A 13086-nucleotide genomic window follows, 5' to 3' on the forward strand; every position below is an offset into this window, starting at 1 on the left:
TTATGTAAAACTTAACGTGGGCGGATGTTACAGCGGCTGAAGTGGAAAGTTCACGGCAAACAATAATGGACTGTATATATTTTCTTGGACTACAGTTTCTCGATCTAGAAAAGACTTCACTTCTATAATTGTAAAAAATGGTGTAGAAATTGCTGCAAATGGTGTAGACAACGACTCGGTCAGCGATTTAATGACGGGGTCATGTACTGTTGCTGTAGAGATGAAAAAGGGAGAAAAAGTTTGTCTTAAGTTGTATGGGGACCACCAATTTCTACTTTCACGGGATTTAAGATATAAGAAATTCACAAACTTTATCAGTACAGTGGTACACAAACAATAACTGCAAGTTTCTGAAACTTGTCGGATATACACTTTCATGGATGATTATTTTTAAAACAGAATTACTTGACATTAAGGTGAAATATGAAGTGTAACTGACAAAAATGCATTTACAGACACAAGAAAAAAAAAGTATTATCTAAGTTCATTTGAAAAAAAAACTTTTTTTTTTCACTTGTGGTACAACTTATTACAGTATATTCTGTATAGCTGGGCATGCAGAAGGGAAACGTTTTCGATTTGATTTTTTTATTTTCTACCCGATTTTCTCTGCTTACCCTAGCACATTTTATATGGCATTGGGCGTGTTTTCACTTTTTTGGTGTTTAATTAACTGCACTTCAAAAAAATCCTTTTGTAGATCGGTTATCTAATGCTGGTTATACACTGTTGCAAGACTGATCCCATGATTACTTTACAGAACAAACATAATTTCATAGGTACAGGACAAAGTAAAAATAGAGTTTTTTTATGGCAGTTTTTAATGGCAACAGTCAATGCATGAGATTATAAGCCCAATAATTATCCATATACTGAAATGGAATAAATGAAATGAAAAATACATAGTATAAACCAAAAACTTTCAAATAAAGGGAAATAACTCTTTGATCTATTGATAATAGAGTTTTACACAATATTACACACCTGTTAACCTTCCCTCTTTAGGAGGGAGACTCCCACTTTATGTGTCAATCTCCCTCTTTGAGGAATTCTCCCATGTTGAAGACACAAATCTCCCTCTTTCACAAATTTCTCCCCCAAAATCTCCCTCTTAGCAGAAATATTGCACAGATTATTTTATAATGGCTAATTAAATTAATATACAATATGCAACATAATAATAACTCAGAAACAATCAGCATATAATTGATCCTTTTGTTGTAATAATTACTCAAATTTTGATAAGAAACCATTAGTAGATTAACAAGATTTTTATAGATTTACATCTTTGTTTTATCTTTATACTTGGATTTCTAGCAAAATTATCCTTTTTTCTGTAAAAAATTCAATCTAACAGACCCTACTTAGTATAAGTCTGACATGCTGAACAAAATCTTCATTGTGCTAGCTTACTGAAGAACAGCCACCAGGTAGGCATGTCAATAAGTCTGACATGCTGAACAAAATCTTCACTGTGCTAGCTTACTGGAGAACAGCCACCAGGTAGGCATGTCAATAAGTCTGACATGCTGAACCAAACCTTCATTGTGCTAGCTCACTGAAGAACAGCCACCAGGTAGGCATGCCAATAATTCTGACATGCTGAACCAAATCTTCATGGTGACAGCTCACCGAAAAACAGCCATCAGATAGGCATAGATTGTGCTAGCTTACTGAAGAACAGCCACCAGGTGGCATGTCAAGAATTTGGCATTTTGATACTATGTTATTGCTTTTTCAGTCCCTAATTCCTGAGCAGGTAATGCTTCAAGTAAGAATAGAACAAAACATAACAACTATTTTAATTAACAGAAAATGAAATTGCATACAATATTTTTAAGAGCATTGACTTCACAATATAAGACACCGTTCCCAGTACTGTACAAGAAACTCATTTCATATTGCCAAATCATACAATATAAAAGAGAACCTAATTCTAAAAGGCAGTGTGTTTGGAAAATCTGTTCAATATAATTGAACTGTCATGATAAAAATGAAATTTATATTTACTGAAATGGTAATTCATACAACCTTGACAAATTTTAATATCCTGTGTGGCAAAAGAACAGTTTTAAAAATTGTCAGTGAAAATGACTGGGCACCAAAAAAGCTCACTTATGTCTATAATACTTTCACAAAAGCATTTCGGGCTATTATTCATGCCCAGAACTTCATTGAGTCACATTATTTCATGATTTATTCATCTGGGTATATGTTGAATTTATTTTTTTACTATAGTATCATTGCTATTTGTTATAAATATTTTTTCCATCACTTTCCATGTCTAAAACATGTGAAAATTGATCACAAACTTTGGCAAAGTGTGATCCTTCCCAGAATACCTTGCCACAAGTCATACAGACAAAAAACAAGTCAACCTTATCAAACATAGGCTCTGGAACAGAGTCTAGCTGAAGTGGAATGTTGTCCCTAGCAACAGTCATGGCTGACCAATCAATTCCTTCTCTTATAACGGGATCTTGTTTTTGCTCCTCTGATAATGTTTGATATCGTGTCCATCCATCTTTAAAAACATCACAAGGAACCTTTGCATATTCATTGCCATTACAGAGCTGTTCAAATAGTAAAAACAATCATGTATCCATCTGCACCATGAAAACTGATTTATTCAACGGGTCATAGTTTTCCTTTCCTTGTTTGTCTACCCCGGACTTGACTTTTTATGAGCAACTTAGCGGATGTTTCTAGAAAAGCAGAGGACGCTTACCCTACCGGTGCACCTGGTCCATGCTCCCAGTTTTTAGTGGAGTCCGATTTGCTCATTTGCTTTTATCACTTTGTATGTATTATTTTAGTTACTTTATGTTCTTTGTTGTGTCTGTTTTCCATGTCAGGTCTTTGTCCCTGGATTACATTATTTTGATTACCGCTATAACCTTGGTTCCCATGATTACTATTTTATCTAATTAATAGCATACACCTATCAAATCATTCTTTCTTGTCAGTTTTCACTTAAGTTGTTTTCAAATTCAGAAAAACAAAATAGGAATATTAGAACAAGAAAAATTTCAAGAAATAATTAAACTATATTTATTTTTTTCTGAACAACACAATTTCAAACATGTATCTTCTATTTCACACAAGTCTGATGAAATACAGTGTAACCTGTTTTAACACTAAACAAAAAACCTATCTAAACTGACCACTAAAAATACCCAAAACCTGTCTAAACTGAACACTAAACAAGCCAAAAACCTGTCTAAACAGAACACTTAACAAACCTGTAACTTCTCTAATCTGAACACTTAACAAACCAAAAACCTGTCTAAAATGGACACTAAACAAACCTGTCTAAACTGAACACTTAACAAACAAAAAACCTGTCTAAACAGAACACTAAACAAAGCAAAAACTTGTCTAAAATGAACACTATACAAACCAGAACCTTTTAAACTGAACAGTAAACAAAACAAAAACCTGTCTAATCTAGACTGTTTTAAAGTCTAATCAGTTTAAATGTGTATTGAACCTTGATAAACCAAACAAACTCTACAATCCAAAATGGGGTTTAGCTTTGACAGGTTTCACTGTGCAACTGTATTAATTTTTCATAGTTTTCTGATGAATAGTTTGTGGTGAAAAAAGTACCCTCAAAACTGATTTTGAACAAAATGAAAAGTAATCACTTTTTTAAAAAACAAAATGAGAAATTGGATACCAAGGAATAATTTTACCTGATAGAAACTGTGAAAATTTTCAATCATAAAATTCAGTCTGTTTACAATACCTCCCTATTGCTCTATGTCTACACTCCTTTTAAACCAATGCTATTATATTTTCTATCTGTAGCAATATTTCACAATTTCTTACCTTACACCTGCTAAAAATGTCCTCCTCCTTGACCTTGACATTAAAGTACTGTAAAACCTCAACAACCTGTTCTCTGGAGGAACCAGACTGAATATTATAACACATACTCTCACCTACTATGCTTTTTACCTGTTAAATGATAATAAATTAAAGATGATCAATGTGTAAAGTCTTCTGCCTTACACATATCTACTACAAAACGTATGCCAAATTAGTTCAAAGATTGAAGTTAGAATGGCTGTTACTGGGTTTGAGAACTTGTGAAGCCTTTACCACATGTTAACTGACCAGAAGTGCAGTAAAATACATATCAGTAATTATTCACATTTATGGCGTTTATTCAATTTTGCTCCAATTACAGTAAGATCAGTGAAATGATAAACGCAACTATTTGACAGATTCATGACCCCTGACTGATTGATTGCTAATGGATCTATAACCAATGACTGGTGACCAATCTGACCACAGATGTGTTATGTAAAATAACAGATGATTGGTTCATGTAAGTTTATGATTTTCCCTTGGAAAGAATCCAATAAACCATCATATTAAATTTACCTTAAATTTAAGATATCAAATACACCTATTGTATTTTGTAAAAAATAAAACAAATGTAAAATAAAAGTAATTAAATGACATTTAAATCTATTGCATTATGAAAATAAAAGTAAAAATTGACAAACAAAACCACGGAAACAGTAAAAATATACTGACTGCTCCGTGGTCACGTGATGTGATCACAGGTTCAATGGATCGGTTGGACAGATCAATGACTGATCAGAAACTGACCAGAAATCAATCCCAATTTTCGTTGCACAGATCTTTTCAGGTACTGTATTTCAATTTATAGATTAATAAAAATAATCCTAGTGATCTGATTGGAACCCCCTTTTTTTAAAAAATCTTTTTAATTTTCAGCAAACTTTGAACAAAATGAGCTTGGAGTTCCCCAACCCCTTTTCAAAATCACTGGATCTTCTCATGGAAGTACCAAGGTTTAAAAGGCACATGTCTGGACCTGTGTCGCCGTCATCTATTTATCCACACATAAGCATCTTCATCATGTATATAAACACTTATCAAGTTAAGAAACTGTGAGTTACAAATTTCTTAACATTATTATACTGATAATACCAAATACTGCTGAAAAATGGCTAAGATCAACATGCTAAAATGTATTTAAAAGATTTTCAAACCTCTCCACAAAAAGATATTCACATCTTAAATATGGATATAAACACTGGACAAATATTGTTTACTACTTTTTGAGTTGCAGATTACACAAGTTAGTTATCCTTAAGCATGAAGGACGGGCAGATGGACATAATCTAGTGGCTACTCAATCTACTTTCACCATAGGATTCAGACATGAACACAAATACACTAATGCACCACAGACATATAAATTTACATACATGAAGTGCAAGCATAATAGGATAGTTAATTGGAAAGAGTGAATAACCAAAATATTATCACAAGTGCCGAAGAACGCCTAGATTTAACAAGCGTGCGGAACTTGTTCCGTGCGCAATTTAAATCCTCAAGCCTTCATGGCACGAATGATCATATTTAGGTTCTTGATAACCAATTGATTGTCCTATTTCTTTTGTAGATTTTCTCTACATTTTATAGACTTTTTCAACATGAATTTAAAATTCTGTGATTGGCGGATCGATATCAAAGTTGTGACGTTTTGGCGGGAGAAAGTCTGAGAGTGAAATTACCGAAATTTATTTCACAGTGTAAATTATTGAAATTCATTACACTGGGAACATTCGATAAAACATTGCTATCTGTATAATAATAGCCTCTATCTTATCAACTTGTGATAAAATCTACTATAAAATATTAAAATAAATGGCAACAAAGCATAGTACTTACTCTAACATATGGTGTACCACAGGTCAAAATGATTCGATTTTCTTTTTGGCCAATCTACAATTAAACAAATATGTTGTTGTAGACTATTTTGTTGATTATTACATAAAAAAAGTCATATTAAAGATTATAGAGTATTTTCCATTACAACAAAATGCCTTAGTGGTTTCAGAGTAGCATGCTCGCCTTGATTGCTGGAGGTCACAGCTTTGACCCCCAGCAGAGTCACAACAAACATCTTAAAAATGGCAGTAACTGCATCTCGGTCAAGCACCCAGTACACGTACTTAGGGGATAGAGTCACTTTTGTTTAACTCGGAGTCAGAATTTTGTTGATTATTACATAAAAAAAGTCATATTAAAGATTATAGAGTATTTTCCATTACAACAAAATGCCTTAGTGGTTTCAGAGCAGCATGCTCGCCTTGATTGCTGGAGGTCACAGCTTTGACTCCCAGCAGAGTCACAACAAACATCTTAAAAATAGCAGTAACTGCATCTCGGCCAAGCACCCAGTACACGTACTTAGGGGATAGAGTCACTTTTGTTTAACTCGGAGTCAGAATTTTGTTGATTATCACACAAAAAAAGTCATATTAAAGATTATAGAGTATTTTCCATTACAACAAAATGCCTCAGTGGTTTCAGAGTAGATGCTCGCCTTGATTGCTGGAGGTCACAGCTTTGACCCCCAGCAGAGTCACAACAAACATCTTAAAAATGGCAGTAACTGCATCTCGGCCAAGCACCCAGTACACGTACTTAGGGGATAGTCACTTTTGTTTAACTCGGAGTCAGAATAATATGTCCAGTTGGTATGGCAATTGTACCAGCGGGCTTTTGCTTCTATGAGTTTTCAAAGCTAAGCATGTTAGACTAGTATAAAGCAGGGTCATTTTGATTGGTCAATTGTTCTTGTCCTGAAATATCTGCCATAGTATGTAAAACCATAATGAATGAATGAATGACTGAATCAATCAATCAATCTATTACAACATCATAACATGTCAATTTACATAGTACAAGCATTAACAGGCAAAATTTTCTGACTGAAGACATTGGTGCATAAGAAGTAGGTTCAAAAGAACAAAATTTTGTGATATACTCCCCAGAATCTTTAGATAAAGTCTAGACCAGACAAACCATACATGAGAAGTTATCCATGTATGGTTTGTCTGGTTTAGACTTTATTTATGTTAATTTAATTTAGTTTACTGTTTTCTTCTTCTTTTTTCCTTTTAAAGGTACATCAAAATTTCAGAAAAAAAACATGATTTGCTAAAAGTAAGAGTTCTGAATCATCAACTCTTCTCCTACCAAACATGATTTCTTGGAGTTTAATTAAGTACCATTTGTCTTGATCATATGCATCAGAAGAACAGAACATGACTTTATGCTAATAATTTTTAAACTGGAAAGACCATGATCCTCCCAGCTTCAAGTGGAGTTAATGCAAAAATACAGGAAATTTTCTCACTTACTAGCATGTTCTTATAAGGAAGTACCCTTCAAATAACTATAAAACAATAGTTACTTTGGTTTTTGATACTAACAATACCATATGGAATTTATCAACAATGTGTCAAAGCCTGTTCGAGATATTCGACATATAGTATCAGTATCAAAACTGGAAGTGCCTATAATTCTGTGTTATATCAGCAATCCAAACTTGGAATTTTTATTCAATTGAATTAATATTTATTAATGTAACTACATATGTCACACAAAAAATAGATAAATATCCATCAACAAGATCAAAGGAAAAAGGTACAGAGAACCTATTGCGTTCAGACTTGTTCATATTTTGCCCAAACTTAAATATACCTCAATAGCCTTATCATGGCTGTCATTATTGTCTAGAATGTATACATCTACACCACAACTCCTCAGCTGTTTGCCTAAACCCTGCAGCATTGAGTCTACCACTACAAACAGATCAGCAGGGGACATGGGTGGTGCTCCTTTGTAGGGAGAAGTTTTGCTAGGATCAGGAGGCTGAAATAAAAACAACATGAGTTATCCAGTATCTGATTTAAAACCAAGTGTTGCCGAGATCATGTTTAAATTTAAAACATGAAGTTGCATGTGTTGTTGTGCTAGGTATACCCCACTTGTAAAGGAAGTTGATATCCAATGGCAGGCAGTTGATATCCAATAGCAGGCAAAATTGCCTGCAATATCTGCCCCTTCTATATAAAGCCACAGATCAAATTTGAAATCAATCTGCCCCTTAGAAGCCTAGAGTTTGTGACAAAAAATTTCTTTACCATTCTATACAGCGTAAAATTGCAAAGTCTCATAAAATAAGAATAGTACACAAAATCAAAATTCATCGATGGCCTATCTAAATAAAGCAACAAACCATTTGAAATTAATCCATTCAGTAGGAGCTGATATAATTGCAATGGAATTCAGACTGACATAATGATAATTTTTATACAGAAATTTCCAATTTCTTGTGGCTCTTGTTTGGGTCAGGTTCACAAAATAAATGATGACTTACCAGTTGTTTAGGGAGTTTATGCCTCATTCTGAGTCCTTTAGCCTTAGCTTTCTTCTTTTCACTCTTACTTTGTTTCATCCATCTCATAGATGTTGGAGGTTCTAAGTTTATCTTGAGATTTTGATCCACAGCAGTTTGAACAAGCTTGTCATAGACCTTCAACAGGATGAACGCATCTAAGGCTGCAAATATGTAATGAACATATACACCTAGGCAACTTTTGACAGTCGTGTAGCTTCATGCATTTATAAAAAAAAATGTGTAATACACAATCATAAATAACTGAACAGACTAGCAAAGACAGCTAAGGAATTATATAACAAAACATGAAGTTGCCTGCTTTATTATGCTTAGTAACCCCCAATTCTACAGGAAGTTGATACAAGATAGCAACCAAATTCACATACAACATATGACCCATTTATAAGTCCACCCACAAAATATGAAATCAATCCATACAATGGGAGCCAAGATACATGTAGTTATGAAAAAGAATGACAGATATACCATCCAATTGTTTCAATGTGGTATAATAACTGAACAACAGCAACAGCAGAAGTGTTATAGAGTGAACCTTGTCTAAACCGGACCCTGAGTAATCCAAAACCCTGTCCAAACCAAACCCTGAATCATCCAAAACCCTGTCCAAACCAAACCCTGAATCATCCAAAAGCCTGTCCAAACCAAACCCTGAATATCCAAAACCCTGTCCAAACCAAACCGTGAAAAATTCCAAAACATGTCCAAACCAAATCCTGAATAATCCAAAAACCTGTCCAAACCACACATTTTTTAAAGTCCCTTTATATCAATTTTAATGCCTACTGACCCTTGTAAAAAACAAACATCTATCTAAACCAAACCAATTTCAGTCCAAAGGGGGTTTGGTTTAGACAGGTTTTACTGTATACCCAAATAACAGAACTCAGTGTATGGTAATTTAAAGGACATTCCAACAGAGTTTGAAAGAATATTATTCTAGTTTATATTTCAAAATAATCATAAATCAACATTGAAAAGGTTTCTTATTTTTAGGTTTCCAATGTAAGAGTGGAAGTATGAACACTATGTTTCAACAAAATATTAAAAAAATACTAAAACATCAATAGGAGGACAATCAAACACATCAAAGTTCATGTACACAGCCTCAAACAGGAAACAGAGAACTACTACATACACAACGTAGCAGGACAATCAAACAATTCAAAGTTCATGTACACAAACCCAAAAACGGAAACAGAGAACTAGTAAGTACACAACTTAGGAGGACAATCAAACACATCAAAGTTCATGTACACAGCCTCAAAACAGGATATAGAGAACTAGTAAATACACAATGTAGGAGGACAATCAAACACATCAAAGTTCATGTACACAGCCTCAAAACAGGAAACAGAGAACTAGTAAATACACAACGTAGGAGGACAATCAAACACATCAAAGTTCATGTACACAGCCTCAAAACAGGAAACAGAGAACTAGTACAGACACAACGTAGCAGGACAATCAAACACATCAAAGTTCATGTACATAGCCTCAAAACAGGAAACAGAGAACTAGTACAGACACAACGTAGCAGGACAATCAAACACATCAAAGTTCATGTACACAGCCTCAAAACAGGATATAGAGAACTAGTAAATACACAATGTAGGAGGACAATCAAACATATCAAAGTTCATGTACACAGCCTCAAAACAGGACACAGAGAACTAGTACATACACAACGTAGCGAACAGAATGAAATACAATTACATGCAGCACTGAAAAAAAGGAAAGGAAGATATCACCAAAGAAAAAGTAAAGTCACTGCAATATGAATTGCTACAAAAAAAAGGAAGTGACATCAAGTGCTTCGGTTGGGTAAACACGACCTGATGTCTACTCACAAGAGGGTGATGTTATAATATATACAAAAAAAGATTATTTATACCTGCATATGTGATCTGTGCTTGTCTCAATGGTCTTCTTTCCCAGTCTGACATCTGTTCTGATTTATTTAAAGCTTTCCCAAAACACTGACGAACCAATTCACTAAGACCCCTCTCTTCTGTTTTTTGAAATTTGAAATTAATGCCACTGTCATCATCATTCAATGGTGGTTCCTCTTCATCTGACACATCGTTAGTTTCTGGTAAAATATTGACCACTTTATCTAATACCTGCAATATAGATACATGCATCGTGATATAGAACATTATAAAATATCATTTTTTTATTAGGAGTATAGAAAAAAGAGCCTAGAAACAGATCTAGATGTGGACATACAATATGCATAATGTGTATATTCTCAAAAAGACTTGAACTCATTTTTTATAATTTTTTACCTATTAAAGCCCTTTAAATTCATTGATTTATATTTCAATTTGTTCATTGTCCAGTTAACTGCATACATGTTGTAATTTATTTCATACTATTGTGACCATTCAATCAAAGGGAGACAAACTATTTTCTATTTTCTTCATTTAACTCTGCTACTCATTGCAAAAATGGAAATAAAACCATAAGAATACATATACTTCAGAACATTGAGATATATTCTAAATTATTCACTGATAATTTTCTTGGCTTTGCCTATGAGGAACAGAGCTATTTGCCTTCAACCAATAATTTTGTTGATGCACAGTCATGTCACTATGGTGATGTCTTGCCTGTTAGAATGTGAGACTTCCTCAAATTCTTTCAGTGTCCACATTAAAAGTTACGCATGTCATTTCCAACAGAAAAATCTTGAGCCATGCATGTTTAAGACCCCCTACATACATGTATACATGAAGTTGCTGACTTTGGGTCTTTATGAAAAGAATATGAAAAAACTTTAGTCTTTGATGAATAGTTACACATCATCTATTTTGGGGCTTTTTATAGCTTGTTTTAAGGTATGGATTTAATTGTTCATTGCTTGGCATTTCAGGGAAGACCATGTGGTGACCTGTAGAAGTTTAATTATTCATTGCTGGACATTTCAGAGAAGACCATGTGGTGACCTGTAGAAGTTTAATTATTCATTGCTGGACATTTCAGGGAAGACCATGTGGTGACCTGTAGAAGTTTAATTATTCATTGCTGGACATTTCAGGGAAGACCATGTGGTGACCTGTAGAAGTTTAATTACTCATTGCTTGGCATTTTAGGGAAGACCATGTTGTAACCTGTAGAAGTTTAATTACTCATTGCTTGGCATTTCAGGGAAGACCATGTGGTAACCTGTAGAAGTTTAATTATTCATTGCTTGGCATTTCAGGGAAGACCATGTGGTGACCTGTAGAAGTTAAATTATTCATTGCTTGGCATTTCAGGGAAGACCATGTGGTGACCTGTAGAAATTTAATTATTCATTGCTTGGCATTTCAGGGAAGACCATGTGGTGACCTGTAGAAGTTTAATTACTCATTGCTTGGCATTTCATGGAAGACCATGTGGTGACCTGTAGAAGTTTAATTACTCATTGCTTGGCATTTCAGGGAAGACCATGTGGTGACCTGTAGAAGTTTAATTACTCATTGCTTGGCATTTCAGGGAAGACCATGTGGTGACCTGTAGAAGTTTAATTACTCATTGCTTGGCATTTCAGGGAAGACCATGTGGTGACCTGTAGAAGTTTAATTATTCATTGCTTGGCATTTCAGGGAAGACCATGTGGTGACCTGTAGAAGTTTAATTACTCATTGCTTGGCATTTCAGGGAAGACCATGTGGTGACCTGTAGAAGTTTAATTATTCATTGCTTGGCATTTCAGGGAAGACCATGTGGTGACCTGTAGAAGTTTAATTGTTCATTGCTTGGCATTTAGGGGATGACTGTCTATTGTCAATCATACCACATCTCAAATTTTTATGTTTCATTAAAGCTCCTCATATATTTAAAAAAAAAAATGTATGAAACACTATATCATTATTGTTAACTCCTACGTAAATTAAATTCTAAAGTCATAGAACAAAAAACAACTTCACTGTATCAAGATTGAGACATCAGCCAAAACATCAAAACTATGTTAAGTAAAAAAAAATTCTCTTATTTGAATAAATAGTTCCAAAAATTACTCTGAAATGTACCAAAATGGGTGAAACAATAATATGTTGTAAGTCGAATGAGTTTTCCTTATCAATTTGTTTTCAAAACAGTATCTCTTTCCTTTGACTAATACTAAGACAGACATCTAATTAGACATGAGAAAAAATACATAACACTTTAAAATTGAAAACATTAGAGAGTTTCCTTTTATATGATTATTTCTGTTAATTGCATTTTTTTTATGACAAAAAAGTTATGTAAATTATGTACCATTCTGTGTAGGAATCAGGCAATGGGTGGCACATCATTTTTATCAAATTGGTCTTTTTTGCCTCAAATATATTCAACACATCTAGAAAACAACCAAAAAGCTATTTAAATTTATTCCAAAGCATCAGTGACACAAATATGTTTTGACCGTTGAAATAGGGAAAAAGTGCTGGAAAATTTCAACTAAATTTGACCTATCAATATGTCAGAAAAGTGAACATTACAAACACTTTGATTTCTGGAGCTTATGAAGAAAAAATATTTAAAAAATGCAATAAAACATCTGTGGTTTTTTTCCTTCATGTGCTACACCTTATGCATATTTTGCCTGGTTCTTAGACAGAGAAGTACTCAATAGGTATTCACTCGCTTTATAATGAAATATCAACAACTTACAAGCTGAGCTAACTTTTCTAAGTCAACAACTCTCTGCATTTTGATAAGTGTTTCTTGAAGATGTGGAAAAGTCTTGACAAACATCTTGAAATCAGAGTCCAAACCATACCCTATAATTAGAAATGTTTATTGTACAGTGGATAGTATCATACTTTAGGATTTTCAGCTCTTCCTAACAACTACAACTAAATTAA

General features: G+C 33.8%; 1 protein-coding gene across 1 annotated transcript in view; it reads right to left on the reverse strand.

Annotated features, from left to right (window-relative positions):
• Window positions 1–1785: 1785 nt before the first annotated feature.
• The window catches only part of LOC148611982 (exonuclease mut-7 homolog), a 30923-nt gene continuing 19622 nt past the window's right edge, over window positions 1786–13086 (reverse strand). The window contains exons 13-19 of the mRNA XM_088593041.1: window positions 12893–13002; window positions 10146–10374; window positions 8213–8394; window positions 7534–7704; window positions 5713–5766; window positions 3832–3960; window positions 1786–2573 (exon numbers count right to left, since the gene is read on the reverse strand). Of these exons, the coding sequence (XP_088449167.1) occupies window positions 2247–2573; window positions 3832–3960; window positions 5713–5766; window positions 7534–7704; window positions 8213–8394; window positions 10146–10374; window positions 12893–13002 (1202 nt within the window). The 3' untranslated portion in view covers window positions 1786–2246. The remainder of the gene's footprint in view (window positions 2574–3831; window positions 3961–5712; window positions 5767–7533; window positions 7705–8212; window positions 8395–10145; window positions 10375–12892; window positions 13003–13086) is intronic.

The sequence above is a fragment of the Perna viridis genome, chromosome 7 (genome assembly GCF_037379345.1).
Source record: "Perna viridis isolate PV_CMFRI_1.1 ecotype Kerala chromosome 7, ASM3737934v1, whole genome shotgun sequence".
NCBI classification, from domain to species: domain Eukaryota; kingdom Metazoa; phylum Mollusca; class Bivalvia; order Mytilida; family Mytilidae; genus Perna; species Perna viridis.